General features: G+C 38.9%; 1 protein-coding gene across 1 annotated transcript in view; it reads left to right on the top strand.

Annotated features, from left to right (window-relative positions):
* ADCY8 (adenylate cyclase 8) overlaps window positions 1-16,359 on the top strand; it is a 244,167-nt gene that overhangs the window by 52,851 nt on the left and 174,957 nt on the right. Inside the window, exon 5 of the mRNA XM_069081301.1 lies at window positions 13,726-13,884. Within this exon, the coding sequence (XP_068937402.1) occupies window positions 13,726-13,884 (159 nt within the window). The remainder of the gene's footprint in view (window positions 1-13,725; window positions 13,885-16,359) is intronic.

Consider the following 16,359-nt stretch of genomic DNA (forward strand, 5'->3'; position numbering starts at 1 on the left):
CCCACTCCTTCCCACCACCAAGGTCAGTGGGACAAATGTGTATTTTGGAACCCAATAACTCAGTTGACACTAATTGTCGAATATATTTGCAATACCAAGGTTGAGATAAACACTTTGTGGATATTTACCAGGATAAGTACTCAATAATTTCAGGCAGTCAATGAATCTGAGAAATTGTATTTTTTTCCTTTTTTTGACAAGTCCGATATGCTTTTTCTTTTTGAATAATAAAACTTCTTCAAGAACTTGCTTCTTCTTTTCCCTCCTCAGACTGAGTTTAGTGTGATAGAAGGGTAAGGAGAGGGGGAGGGAAGGAAAATGTATTCCTGTTTTGGAAGCGTACTAACAGAATTTACCACATTTATCCATTGGCCAAGTGCAATTGGCAAAGTCTGCCTTCTCCCCCACCCCTGGTCTTCATCTATTGCTTGACCTTTCCTGTCAAGAAGGTTGTCCATTCATCAAGGCAGACTAGGGCCTTGATTCTTCCAGATCACTTAGAAAATATCCATTACAGTACACTGCGGTCATGGCTTCACACACTTAGCAATTTAGTTGTTCTTCTCTGTGCATAGTCAATGAATTGAATTGAACTGATTAGCCAAATTGATCACACTGTGGAGAGTTATTATGATATATGGAACAGTTGTGTGTAAATAATGAAAAGAGCATTGGACTTATAGCCACTACCACACTTTTCAGTGTAATGATCCTGGTCAAATCCCTATGAAACTCCCATTTTGTCAGCTCTAAAATAATACATGCAGTACCTACCTCACAGGAGTGTTGTAAGAACGTGATAATAATCATAACTGACATTTTACAGCATTTTAAAGCCTGCAAAGAAATGTATAAATATTTTTTTTGAGCATCACAAGGATGTGAACTAGATACTACAAGCATTGTAATCCCCATTTTACAGATAAAGAAACTGAGACTCAAGTTGTGACATGCCCATGGTCATGAAGCAAATAACTGTCAGTGGCAGGACTCAAATCCTGGTCTTCCTGACCCCAAGTCAAGCATTATATCCATGCTGTCACCCTTGGGAAAATGAGACATTACTATTGTGTGGATACCCAACTTTGGAACTGGCCTTTAGGCTAATAGGAACAACTTACTCCTTATATATAACCTGCTTATGAGTATAATGCAAGATTAAATTGAATGAAGTATCCTGAAGGCCAAGACTGGGTAATATTTATGGAACTTCTACATCTACTTTAATTTCAGCTTTTCAGTTAAAACTAGCAACAGATAAATGCATCCATTATGGGCCTTGTTTATATTGTCAATCATCAGGCATCATTAAGTGCCTACTATGCACTAGGCACTGTATTAAGCACTGGGAATATAAAGAAGGCAAAAGAAAAAAATCAAACAACAAAATCTTACAAGTGCTCACAGGCTAATGGGGGAAACATGAAAGCAACTGCATTCAAACATGTTATAAATAAGATAAATCAGAGATAATATCAGAGGAAAGGCACCAGCATTAAGGAAGCTTCAGAAAGGGTTCTTGTAGCTGCAATTTGAGATATAATCTAAAGAAAGCCAGAGATACTGGGAAATAAAGATGAGCAAAGAGGACATTCCAGGCATGGGGGAAATGACTAGTAGAAATTCCTGGAGGTAGGAGATGTGCAAGGCACAGCAAGGAGGTCAGTGTTAATGGATCATAGCATGCAGAGGTTGGGAGGGGTAGTGAGATGTTAGATGACTGGAAATACAGGAGAGGGCCAAGTTATAAAGGGCTTTGATTTCTGAACAGAGAATTTTATTTGATCCCGGTGGTGACAGGGAACCACTGGTGTTTACTGAATGTGTGTTGGAGGCAGAGGGAGGGTTGACATGTCCAGATTTGTGCTTCAGGAAGATTAAGTGGACAGCTAAGTTGAGGATGGATTGTGGTGCAAAGACATTTGAGGAAAGACCAACTAGTATGCTATTGAAATAGTCTAGACAGGGGGTGATTAAGATGGTGGCAGTGTCAAAGGAGAGAAATGGGAATATGTGATAAATGTTAGAAGGATAGCGTGCTGGTCCTGTAGTAAAGAAAACTAATCTTCTACACCTGGCCATGTAACCTTGAACAAGTTACTTAACCCCAATTGCTTAGGGGTGGCCAGGTGGAGCAGTGAGTAAGAGCACCAGCCCCAGAGTCAGGATGACCTGGGATCAAATCCGGGCTCAGATACTTAGCACCACACCCAGAAATAACTGGCTATGTAACCTTGAGCAAGTTACTTAACCCCAATTGCTTTAAAAAAAAAAAAAACAAATCTTCCTGAGTTCAAATCCAATCCAGCCTTATTTACTTAGCTGTGTGGCCCTGGGTAAGTCACTTAACCCTGTTTATCTCTGTTTCTTCATCTGTAAAATGAACTGGAGAAGGAGATGGCAAACTACTTTAGTATTTCTGCCAAGAGAACCCCAAATGAGGTCATGAAGAGTCAGACATGACTGAAATGGATAGAACTTGGCAACAGATTGGATATGGGGCCCAAAAGAGTATGAGAAATTAACAATGACACTTGGGTTATGAGTAGATAATGGTATACTTGACAATGGTTAGGAAGAGATTAAGAAGTTACGAAGAGAGACTAGGAGAAGAGAATAATGGATTCAGTTTTACATATGTTTAGATATACCACCAGTCAATTGAAAAATGCCTATTGATTGCTTATTATGAACAAAGTCCTATACTAAGAACACTGGTACATAAAATGAGGTATAAGGTCTGCCTTCAAGGGTCTTAAAGTATATTGCAAAAATACAGGGTATAGTCATTCGAAAGATAACTAGCAACATCAGGCTGAGTACTTAGTTGACTTAGATCCACTGCTTGCTAGTATTTGGAGATCCAGGGCACACTTGAAAGGACTCCTTCACAACCTGCCTACTTCCTCTCTGTTCCAGTCTTCTTGAACTTTATTCCCCTAATATTCTCTCTGATCCAAATATATCCACCTACTTGCCACTCCTTACAGACTCCACTCCATCTGCATACTTTTTCAATGAAAGTCTTCCATGTCCAAAATCCTCTCCCTTCTTGTCCCTGCCTCTAGGGTTCCTGGCTTCCTTCACAAATCAACTATCCTCCCCTTTTTTATGCTTCAGTCTGTATTCAGACACCATCAGTTCTTTCTCTGGCAATGGAAAGCATTTTTCATAATAAGTTCTTTAGAGTTGTCTTGGATCATTGTATTGCTGAAAATAGCTGTCATTCACAACTCATCATCTTAGAATATTGCTGTTACTTTGTTAACAGTACATTTCATTTTGCATCAGCCCGTGCAAGTCTTTCCAGGTTTTCCTGAGAGCATCCTGCTCATTATTTCTTATAGTACAATTGTATTCCATCAAAATCAAATACCACAGCTTGTTCAACCATTCCACAATTGATGGGAATTCCCTCAATTTCTAATTCTTTGCCACAGAAGAGAGCTACTAAAGTTATTTTTTGTACATATATGTACTTTTCCTTTTATTATTTATCTCTTTTGGGATACAGGCCTAGTAGTGCTATTACTCAGTCAAAGGGCATGCATGGCTTTATAGCCCTTTGGGCATAGTTCCAAATTGTGCTACAGAATGGTTAAATCTGTTCGCAACTCCATCAACAATGCATCAAAGGCTCATTTTTCCAAAGTTCTCTCTAACACTTGTTATTTACTTTTTCTGTCCTATTAGTAAATCTTTTAGGTATGAGGTTGTACCTCAGAATTGTTTTTAACTTGCATTTTTTCAGTCACTAGTAAGTTAGAATATTTTTTCATATGGCTATAGATAGTTTTGATCACTTCACTTGAAAACTGATCATTTATCAATTGGGGGATGACTCTTCTTTTTATAAATTTGACTCAGTTCTCTATATGTTTGAGAAATGAGGTCTTTATCAGATAAACTTGCTTCAAATTTTTTTCCACAATCACTACTGTTAACTGTATTTCCCTCCATACTATCCCCCTCTCCCCCACCCCCAGTTTATTCTTTTCTCTTTCCTTTCACCCTGCCTGAAATGGTAATGGGAAAGTAGCTATGGAAGAAGAGACCTTCACCCCATACCCCAAGATTCTGAGCCCCATTCATTTGAGGGGGGAATGAAGGAATATTTGTGCTCAAGCCCCATCCTAAGACATGGTTTTATATGCTTATTTTTTTTGTTATCCCTGTTATATATATATATTGTTGTAAAGTTCTATTGACACCAATTATCCCTAAACTCCCATTAACCTATGTAAATGAAATGTATTGTTAATGTATTTTTGCTGTATAAGGGGCATGAAAGATCTGGGGGTCAAACGTAATGGTAAGCAGAATTTGAAGATCTTCCCTGCCCCTTAATAGATGTAAGGGAATTTGAAGATCTTTCCTACTTTGAAGATCTTCCATGTCATGTAACAGGCCAAATGTAATCACATGGAGCCTGGGGTGGAAGGAGTTCGCTGAATGGGTGAAGCAGAGCCCAGAAGAAACTTGGAGTCAGAGCAGTTAGAGCTGGAGAGAGGAGATGATGTAGGAGGCAAGGAGATAGCTAGGTATGGTGTGACTCCTTGTTGTGTTATAGTGTATTAACTTCTTTGTTGCTATGATGGATTCAGTTTTCTAGTGTTGAGATTTGACTTTCTGGTTTGGGGATTCTGCTTTCTGGTGTCTGAATAAATGTTCTGTTTCTTTCTTCTATATGGAGAGTCTGTTATATTTTGCCATTCAAAACTATGCCAGTATATTCATAGTTGTTGTCAGTGCTGTGAATTTTGTGTTGGCACTACATTTTGTTATCCCCTTATTCTCCTACTTTGCTATAGAGTAAGATAGATTTCTACACCCAGTTGAATGTGTATGTTATTCCCTCTTCTTGAGCCAGTTCTGATAAAAGTAAGGTTCACTCACTCCCCATCATCTCCCCCTTCTTCCCCTCTACTGTAAAAGTTTTTTCTCGCCTCCTTTATGTGAGATAATTTACCCCATTTTCTTCCTTTCTTTTTCTCCCAGCAACTTCCTCTCTCGCTCCTTAATTTTATTTTTTATCCCTTCACACTAAACTCACCCCTGTGCCCTCTTACTCCTTCTAATTGTCCCAATAATGAGAAAGACCACAATAAAGAGAAACTCTTATAAGTTACAAATATCATCTTCCCATTTAGGATGTAAACAGTTTAAAATTATTGACTCTCTTATGATTTCTCTTTCCTGTTTACCTTTTTATGCGTCTCTTGAGTCTTGTATGTAAAAGTCAAATTTTCTATTCAACTCTGGTCTTTTTATCAAGAATGATTGACAGCCTTCTATTAAATTAAATATCTATTTTTACTTCTGAAGGATTATATTAAATTTTGCTGGGTAGGTGATTCTTGGTTGTAATCCTAGCTCCTTTGCCCTCTGAAATATCATCTTCCTAGCCCTCCAATCCTCTTATGTAGGAGATGATAAATCTTGTGTTATCCTGATTGTGGCTCCACCATACTTGAATTGTTTCTTTCTGGCTGCTTGTAATATTTTCTCCTTGACCTGGGAACTCTGGAATTTAACTATAATATTACTGGTAGTTTTTATTTTGGAATCTCTTTCAGAAGGTGATCAGTGGATTCTTTCATTTTTTATTTTACTCTTTAGTTCTAGAATATCAGGGCAGGGCAGTTTTCCTTCCTTTGTTGTCTTCTTCTGAGTGTGTATTTTGATCTTTCTTGTCACCATAATAATTTTCTATGGTCAAAGGTTTCTTTCCATTGTTTGCTCTTTTTTCCAACCTATTATTAGACTTGGGGGGGGGGCAATTGGGGTTAAATGACTTGCCCAAGGTCACATGGCTAGTTAAGTGTTAAGTGTCTGAGGACAGATTTGAACTCAGGTCCTCCTGACTCCAGGGCTGGTCCTCTATTCACGGCAGCACCTAGCCACCCCAATTGTTAGACTTTTAATTCTTTGTTAAAGTAAGGTTCTATTTCTAGGGTGCACTCTTCTAAGCTTCAGGAGTTTTGTTCAGTTGTTTTTAGAGATACTTCTGGAGACCTGTAAGTTTTCAGATTTTCCAAGGTGTTATGATTTAAGGAGAGGTGTTTACTAATCTCCTGGCCTGTGCTCTATCTAGTCTGTGAGTGACTACAAGCACTCTTTTCTGCTCTGGAATTGTAAGGAGGGTACCCCCTCCTCTGCTACCACAAACTCTTCTATGCCAGTGCTCCTTCACACCCTAGGACTGCCACCCAGGACTGAGACCTGGATCTGAATAAGGGCAAAGCAACAGAATCTTGCCTCAGTGCTAGCAAAAAAGACCCCTGCTACCTCCTTCTGACCAAACCAAAATTTGTACAATGTTTGTCCTTGATTTTATTTGCTTCTTGCTTCCCTACCTCACTTGCAGACCTGAACTATTACATACTATTCTTGCAAATCTAGTTGTTTTGATAGGAGGGAGAGTAAAGAAAGCCAATTAGGAATTCACAACAAAGCAGTGTAACTCCAGATAATTTGGTTACCTCTGTGGCTTCTGTGTGTTCCCCTGTGTTGTGTGGAAGCTTTCTAAAGTCTTTCTTACAGAACACACCTAGGAGTCATGGATGATAAATTTCTTTCCCAAAATGTCTGACGACATCCTTAACAATAACTGCTGATTCCTTTTATGCTACCTTGAGTATGCCCCTATCAAGTCACAGAGCCTGGCACTCATAGGTGATGGAATCCTTATAATTAGCATCATCAACGTTCATACTTACTGCCTTGGCAAGAAATTAGCAAAAGAATCCGAAGAAGGACATTAATTCTTGCCAAGTGAAGAGAGCAAACATGGGCAAGAGCCCATCTTTCTGATATCAATATCAAACCAATGCTATTGTTTATCACTGAGATATAGAATACAGCAGTCTCCAAAGAATTAAAAGTTAATCCCACATAGAAGGCAATGGAGAGGTTCATGGTGGTTATGTGCAGAATGGAATGTATTGCCAACGAAAAGCTGCAAAGAAGAGCAGGGGCAAAAGATGCCAGGAAAACGTTTTAAAGAAAAGGAGATGAGGTAATTATGTGATAAGGGTGAGGGATTGACAGGTGGACTGTGAATGGTTCCATTGTTGCACATTTGCTTCTCAAGAGAAAGAGAAGGCCTCTAGCAAGTAGAGTGGACCTTCTGTGGAAGTCTTATGGGAGGATATGGATAAAGGACACCGGATAAATAAGCATTGATAGCTTTCAATCTCTCATTTGAGCTAACTTCCAAATACATGAGATTACAATATTTTGGAGTATTGAGAATAAGTACAGTGCTAAGGTCCGGGACATGAACACAACCAACTGTCATGAGACAGAGGTGGAAAATTATGCTGTGACCCAAGAGTCTTTTTAACTGCTACCTGCTAGTCAGTCAGCCAGAGATTAAGCATTTATTAAGTCCCTAGTATGTGGCATACATTATGCTAAGCACTGAGGATTCAGAGAAAGGCAAAAGACAGTCCTTACCCTTAAGGATCTCACAATGTAATGCCAGTGTGTTTGCTTTGCTTTCAATATTTTATGGAAAGTTTTCTACTCATTCAGATTCCATGTAAATCCTTGGTCATTGAAGTCTTCCTAATTGTAAAAGGACTTCTAGTACCTTGGCATGACTTAGGTTTCACCAGGATTTTTCTGTGGATGTCTTTTGGAGGGCTGTAATCACAACAGCAATGATTTCAGTCTTCAAATTGAAAGCCTCAATCTGTAAAGACAGAATAATTTTTCCTGTCCCCAGAATCACCAGTAAAGTGTTAGTGATTGATGGGAACACAGAAAATTGTCTTTGGGGGTTCAGCTAGACCAGGGTGATTCACATAAAGAAACATTTTCTCCACTTTATTCCAGAAAACAGTCAGGCAATATTCTCTCCTCAAAGGTTATAAAATGCTTACTAAAACTGTGGCCAATCACAATGCTTGACGTCTAACTAGAGTCTATGTCTGGGAATAATTAGTCAGCTTGGAAATAATTTCAGTACCATCATTTGTTTGACTCAAATTCCAAACTTACCATAAAGAAATAGCAACACAGTGTCATTTTACAATTTCATTTTCTCATGATGTGATATTTCTGATGTTGAATAATTAGCTTCAATCTCCTCCTATTAAGATGCACATTCTGTAACTAATGTTAATTACTAGCAAAGTTAACATTATCCAGATTTACCTTTTCCTATTCTTCCTTCCACCCTCTTTCATCTCTTTTTTTCTTTTCATACTATATCATTTCATGTATTTCCAAAGGTACATATATTTAGAGCTAGGAGCTTAGAGGTCTCATCTAGGTAGGTTAATGTCAACCAAAGTCATACAGAAAATTAACAGCGAACTCAGGAGTAGACTGTCAGTAATTTGTTATATATCTCTTTCATTCACTTTATCTTCTTGAGCATGTTTGCTTTCTGTACTATAAACTCTTCAGGGACAAGCATTTTTGTCTTAGGGCATCAAAGTGGCACAGGGGGTAGAGTGCTAGGTCTGGAGTCAGGAAGACTCATCTTCCTAAATTCAAATCTGTCTTCAGATTCTTTCCAGCTTTGTGACCCCGGGCAAGTCACTTAACCCTGTTTGCCTAAGTTTAGGTATCTGTAAAATGAGCTGGAGAAGGAAATGGAAAACCACTCTAGTGTCTCTGCCAAGAAAACCCCAAATGAAATCACTAACACTTAGACATAACTCAAAGTACTGAAAAACAACAACAACAAAATTTGTCTCAGTAATAACAATAGCAGCTAGCATGCACATACTGTGTTGTTCACAAAGTACTTTACAAATATCATCTCAAGGGTTCCTCACAACAACCCTTAGGAATATGTGCTATTCTTAACCCTATTTTTATAGATGACTAAATGGAAACCAATGAAGATTAAGTGACTTGGCCTGGGTCACACTGGGCAAGTCATTTAGGAGGTGTTGGGAATACAAATACAAAAATTAGTAAGTTTGTATGAGACAGGATTTGAACTTGGCTCTTTCTGACCCCACATTTAGCACTCTATCCATTAGACCACCCATATGTCTCTTATACAGATGTATTTATCTTTTCTACCAGCTAGAATAGTGTTTTGTACAGAGTATGTACTATAAAAAGATAAGAAAATCTCAACACTAGGAGGGACTTCAGACCATACGTGAGTAAGAAATCTTTTCTCCAATGTCCCTGACAGGTGGCAATTTAATCTCTCCTTGAAAACATCCAATAGTTTAGCAAAATTACAGAATTTAGATCTGGGAGGGACTTTAGCAGCTATCTAGTCTAATCTATATTCAAAGAACTATCCCCAAAATGACATTCTTTTAAGTAGTCCTTCAGTCCCAAGTAGAAGACATATTGGTTTTTGGTTTCGTTTTTGTTTCTTAAGCAATTGGGGTTAAATGACTTGCCCAGGGTTGCACACCTAGTAAGTGTCTGAGGTCAATTTGAACTCAGGTCCACCTGACTACAGGGTTGGTGCTCTTATCCACTAGCCACCTAGTTGCCCCTCAAGTAAAAGACCTTAAATGAAAAGGTCATCACCTTTCAAGGCAGGTAATTCTATTTTGGGATAGCTCTTACTCTTGAAAACTTTGTCTTCACTTCAGTCCTTGCAGCTTTGACCTATTGATACTGGTTCAACTCCTTGAGGCCAAATTGAACGAGTCTAAACTTTCTTAAAGATGTCTCTCCTGAAACTTCTCTTCTCCATATTAAACATTCCTGATTTCTTCAACTGCTCTTCATGTGAAATAGTCTCTGGGTTAATCATGGTTGGTCTCCTCTGGACTCTCTCCGAGTTGGCACTATTCCTCCTAAATCAATGTGCCTTAAATGGAATTGAATACAATGTACCAGATTTGGTCCAACCAGGGACTATAACTTTCTTTTCCTAGAAGCTATGACTCTATTTTTTTTTTTTTTTCTTTTTTGAGGGGAATTGGGGTTAAGTAACTTGCCCAAGGTTACACAGCTTGTTTTTTTTTTGTGTGGGTGTTAAGTGTCTGAGGCCGGAACCAAACTCAAGTCCTCCCGACTCGGGGGTCAGCACTTTTACTCACTGCACCACCTAGCCGCCTCGAAGCTATGACTCTTAATGCTGCCCAAAATTGTATGCCAAAATCTGCCTCAATCAATCAGTGAACAAACCAGGGGTTTGAGTTTTCTTTTTTAGGCACATGTTATGTTTCAGTCACTTAGGAGGTGTTGGGAATACAAATGCAAAAATTAAACACTCTCTGCCCTCAAGAAATTCTCCTTCTCCACCTTTCATCTACAACTCAGGCTGGTTTCAACTCCATAGAACAAGTGCCCTTCCCAAGTTAAGTGGATCACTGGAAATCACATGATCATACTGTTGAACTCAGCCTTGGATACTCAGCACCTTCCCCACTCTCTTCACCTCCCCTCCACTGTGATTGGGAGACTGGAGAGTGAGTTACTAAACTCCTGCCAAAGCTTTCTTTTAAAGAGGGCAGAATATGGACTTTCAGCTTTCCACTTTTTTTTTTTGAGGCAATCATGGTTAAGTGACTTGCTCAGGGTCATACAGCTAATAAGTGTCTGAGACTGGATTTGAACTCAGGTCTTCCTGATTCCGGGGCACTCCACTTCATATTTGCAGCTATGTTTGATTTGAACAAAATGCCCCCTGTTCCTTGCCTCCTTTGCCAACTTCCTTCTGTGTGCTGTTTTTACCCATTAGACTGTAAGCTCCTGGGAGGTAACAGCTATCTTCCTTTTTCTTATTTATTTCCCCAGCACTTAGCACAATGCCTAGCACATTGTAGGTGTTTAATAAATGTTTATTGTAGGGACGGCCAGGTGGCTCAGCGAGTAAGAGCACCGGCTCCAGTGTCGGGATGACCTAGGGATCAAATCTGGGCTCAGATACTTAGCACCACACCCAGAAATAACTGTCTGTGTAACCTTGAGCAAGTTACTTAACCCGATTGCTTATAAAAATAAATAAATGAATGAATAAATAAATAAATAAATAAATGTTTATTGACTTGAATCTAATTGAAGGAGCTTACATTCTATTGGTGGATACAGCATGTTCACAGATAAGTAAACACAGACTTAATACAGAGTGAATGGAGGTCAGCCTGGGAACTAACAAGAGGGAGATTCAAGAAGGGCCTTTTGTGAAACTCGGAGTTTTGAGAGGAGAGAAAATTCCAGGTTTTGGCAAAGGTATGAAGGCATGAGATGCACAGTTATATATGGGGAATGGCAAGCAGGTCAGTTTCTGTAACACAGAATTCATGGGAGAAATCATGGGTAATCAGTCCAGAAAGACAGACTAGAGCCAGATTGTGGAGGATTTTAAGTACCAAAGAGAAATCTGAATTTTAATCTGAAGGCAATGGGGAGTCACTAAAGATTCTTGAGCAGAAGCATGGCATGGTCAGACCGGCACTTTAGGAATATCAATCTGAAAAATGTGAAGATAGAGTAAAGAAGAGACTGGTTGCAGGGACACAAATAAGAAGACAAATACAATAGTCAGGGCAGCTAGATGGTGCAGTGGATAGAGCACCAGGTCTAGAGACAGGAAGATCTGAATTCAAATCCAATCTCAGACACTCACTAATTGTGTGACCCAGGGCAAGTCACTTAAACTCTGTTTGCCTTAATCCACTGAAGGAAATGACAAACTACTCCAGGATCTTCGCCAAGAAAACCTCCTTTGGGGTCATGAAGAGTTGGTTATGCCTGAACAACAACAAATAGCTCAGGGCAACTAGGTGACTCAGTGGATAGTGTTGGACCTGAAGTCAGGAAGACACCCGAGTTCAAATCTGCCCTCATATATTTACCAACTGTGTGACCCTAAGCCAGTGTCTTAAGCTCGCTAGTTTTAGTTTCCTCCTCTGTCAAAAGAGCTGAAGAGGGAAATGGCCAAGAAAACCCCAAGTGACCCGGGTCACAGAGTCAGACATGACTGAAATGAATGAACAGCAGCCATACAACAATTCAGACCAGAGGGTTTGTGCTAAGGAAGTAGCAATAGAAGTGGGAAGAAGGGAACAGATTCACTATAACTTCATCGGTTGTTACTCATTTTATTTTCTGAGGCCAGATAAAGAAACTCCAACACTTTTTCCCTTTGAGAGGCAGCATGGTGTGATGCAAAGAGAGTTGTACTAGAAAGTCAAGAAAGGCTTAGGTTTAAATCTCGTTTCTGATATTTCCTAGCTGTGGGAAAGTCATTTAAGCTCTTCTGGCCTCTATTTCCTCATCTGTAAAATAAGGATAATACCTATAGTTGCTTCGCTCACAGGGTATGGTTAGGATCAAATGAGATCACTTATGTAAAGCTTAAAGTATGTCTCAGGGACAGTGGCTGTTCCTTCTATGTGAAAGCCTTCAAATAATCTGAGAAGACTATTATATTGTAACGTTATAGGAAGAAAATTAAAAAAAAAAAAAACCTGAACCTAGAGTCAGAGGACCCGAATTCAAATCCAGCTTTGATTATATATCCTCATGGTGACCTTTAAAATGTCACTTAACCTTCAGTCTCATTTTCCTCATCCATATTATGAAAGAGCTGAAGTAAGTGATAGCTAACACGCCGATAGTTAAAATTCTTGATCTGGCTCCTCCAAGGGGCAGCAGCTGGTGCTCTTTTGTTTTTCAATCATATCTGACTCTTTGTATCCCCATTTGGTATTTTCTCAGCAAAGATACTGGACTGGTTTGCCATTTCCTTTTCCAGATCATTTTTATAGATGATGAACAGAGGTAAACAGGCTTAAGTGAGTTGCCTGGGGTCATATAGCTAGTAAGTGTATGAAGCCAAATTTGAACTTGGGGAGGTGTCTTGCTGACTCTAGCCTCACCAGCTAGCTGCTCTAGAAGCTGGTGTCACAGTGGTTAGAGTTCTGGGCTTAGACCTGAATTCAAATCTGTTCTCAGACACTTAACTGGGTGGGTGAGCTCGGGCAAGTCACTTGACTTCTGTGCCTCAGTTTCCTCAACAGTAAAAGTAGGAATAATAATAGCACCTACTTTTTAGTATTGTTGTGAAGATCAACTAAGATAATATATGTAAAAATATGATGCCTGTCACATAGTATACTCCATATAAATGTTTATGCCCCTTCCCCCTCTAAGAATTCTCCTCTCTAGATTAGACAGGCTTAGGTGCTTCACCCTATCATTATAGGCCAAAGTTTTGAGTGGTCACACCTTTCTATATCCTCTAAAATTTTTTGAATGCATAAATAAATTAACGTAGGATGTTTTGACTGTGAACACAGTTTATATCAACATCATATATATATAAAACATCATCATAGTTTAGGGCTAAAGAGTACCATCTAGTTTAACTTGTCTCCACCCCACACACTACCTCCTTTTACAGCAGAGAAAACTGTTGCCAAAAGAGAATAAATTATTTGCCCTGGATCACTTAAGTACCAAGTGGCCAGACCAAGATTTAAGCCCAATTTCCTGACTCTCTATTCAGCAATTTTTTTTTTGTTTACTGAATATCCAAGGTTTCCATTCACTAACTTTTATTGTACTCTCTGTGTCTGTCTTTTCCAAGCATATCACCTGTTCTGTGCTATTAATATTTCCATTCTCCCTTGTTCCGATAAGAACACTGTGGAGATCGAGATCAAATTTCTCATCATTCCTCATTTTTACATGTTTCCCAGCTCTCAAGCAGGGCTTCAGCAGCACACAGAGGCTGAGGACGAGTTTCTTCCCTTTCTAATGTGTCTATGTGTTGACTTTTCTGAACAGGTATGTTAGGTCAAGGACAAAGCATGACATTGACATGCGCATAGGCATCCATTCTGGATCAGTGCTCTGTGGAGTGTTGGGTCTTCGGAAGTGGCAGTTTGATGTTTGGTCCTGGGACGTGGACATCGCGAATAAGCTAGAATCAGGTGGAATTCCTGGGTAAGCTGTCCAATGAGCTTCACTAATGCTTTGATTTTTCTCCTTGCCTTGTAATTCAAACATGCACAATGCATAGCCACAACTTTGAAAATTCACTGATTTAGAAGCTTACAATAGGTATTTAATATAATGCTTATTGACCTGACAACTCATTTTGAATGACCTCTAAGCAGAACTGGTCTCTAATAATTTCTTTTGAAACCATTTAGCTACAAAACATAGAAATAGTGCATGTTAAAAATCAAATTTTCACATAAGAGATCTCTAGGGCCCTTGGAGTTTGGTGCTCAAATGTCAATTCTCCCTTCAAACAGTTAGCCCTGTGGATATGGGTTTGTAGCTCAGGCTTCAAAGCATTAGTTAGAAGCAAGGAGTTCTGGAATATTTTTTTTTGCCTTTTTTTTTTGGATGGAATATTTTTTTTTGCCTTTGACAAGATCAATATGTCTCCATTTAATTCCTTCCCACAAACCTAGATTTCTACCTCTACTGAGTATTCTTGGCAGCCTGTTATATATGAATAGCATAAACTTCTCACCCTTTTACTCACTTGATATATACCATTCATTTTTATTGTGCCCCAGAATGGATTCAAAGCTGACTTTACACTTTGAGTGTCTCATTTGAAATGTACCACATAAATACAAGATTTTATTTTTTGTGCTGATAGACACCACTGGGCCAGCAAATTTTCTGAAAAAATGTTCCTGAATGTTATTTCATGGTACTATGGAATATGTGGGGCTGGTATATTTGTTTAAGGACATGCTACTGTGTTAGGCACTGTACTGATTAGTGGAGAATTAAAAAAAAACAACAGGCTGTGTCTTCAAGAGCCTACAATCTAATGAAATTTACAAACTCATTCCCAGGTTGATGGGGGAGAGTTTCAAAAGATTTTCCATCTTTGAGAGACAGCCTGGATTTTATTAGACTCACCAGGTATGACATACTCACCTTTCTAGAACTTGAATTCCCACTCCTAGAGAAGGTACCATATATGTGGGTATGCTAGATACAGCTCAAACTAGATTGTGAGTACCAATTGTTAAACTTCTAGCATGGGAATTTATACTGTGAAAATCAGCAAACACTATAAATCACAGCTTGATTTATTGTTCTGATGACAATCTAGGTCATGGATTGGCAAACTAAAGTCTGAGGGCTAAATCTAGGCTTTGCAGCACACAAGAGACACCATTGTAAAGGAATATCTCTAGAAGTCCTACAGTAAAGAACCCTTCCCCAGATTCCAAAGACTTACTTGAGTCTGATCACTTCTTTCCTATTATGTAAATTCTTCTCAGTGGCAACAGGATAGTGGCCAGTCTTCATACTCATCAGTGATAGTAATTGCCCTTTTTTCCTCCTTCAGTGACCCAGCTACGTTCTGCCTTAACATGCTAAAGTGATATTTTACCTACTTGCTAAGATACTCACCAGCTCTGCAAGGCTCTCGGTTTCCCCTAGGTTCAGTAGTAATAAGGGAAAGAATTTGATACTTAATTGAGTTTCTCGATAATTAAAAGTTGGCCAGATGTGCCCTTTTTATTAAAACATCTTAGTCAACAACATTAGTCTCCTTGACTACCAGAGTAAAGGCTAGATGGCAGAACTACTGAAGATATTCCTGAGTAGACTAGATGACCTCTGGAGCCCTTGTCCAACCCACAAATTCTGATAGCCTAATCATAGAATTAGTAGTGTTATTCGGTCTTCCTTGGGTGATTAAAAATGATACAATCTCTCTGATCATCATTCTCTATATCAACCCTCAGGTGTGGAAGGTATTTAAGAACTGACCCTTTATTTTCATACAGTTCCTTCCATTTACCCTGATATTTCAAGAGAAAAGCCCTATTCCCTGGCCCAGCCTATGTCCTTCTAATTGGAGTCCCTCTGAAATGGAGTCTCCAGAGTACCATACTTTGTTACCTCATCCCAGAGGGGATTACTAGGAGTAGTTCATTTAAAGTCATGGTTGGAGCATGGAGTATTCTGATTAATAAAGCATTTGGTTTGACAGCTGCCTTGTCAACCAGAAGAATTAGGATTATAGAGGATTAGTACTGGTTTTGTGTAAGGCTTAAGAGAAATCCGTCTTGTCACTTTCTAGCCATACAGACAGGACCCATAGATGACTGATTTTCAGAAGTGTGAATTACAGTGAGATCTACCATATTGAGACCATAATGATAATAAGTTAGCATTTTAAATAATAGAAGGATTTTATAAATACAGCTAAAAGCCAACAGTTTTGGATTGCTCACCTAGGGAATGTTAGTCAGAGTAGAGCAGTGTTCCTATATTAACTAGCCCTGCTTTTCTCCTTAAACAATAACTTTCAAGATCATAAAATTGGACAAAAATTGGCAATTTGTGAAAAATATCGTGCCTTGCGTTTATAAAATTTTCTCATATGAAAAGAATGGAAAACTTTGTATTTATGTAGGAAGAAAGGGGGAGAAAAAAGGA

This window comes from Petaurus breviceps, unplaced genomic scaffold (genome assembly GCF_028583685.1).
Source record: "Petaurus breviceps papuanus isolate PSGF00001 unplaced genomic scaffold, PetGlider_PUasm1.0 98, whole genome shotgun sequence".
In the NCBI taxonomy this organism is placed as follows: Eukaryota; Metazoa; Chordata; class Mammalia; order Diprotodontia; family Petauridae; genus Petaurus; species Petaurus breviceps.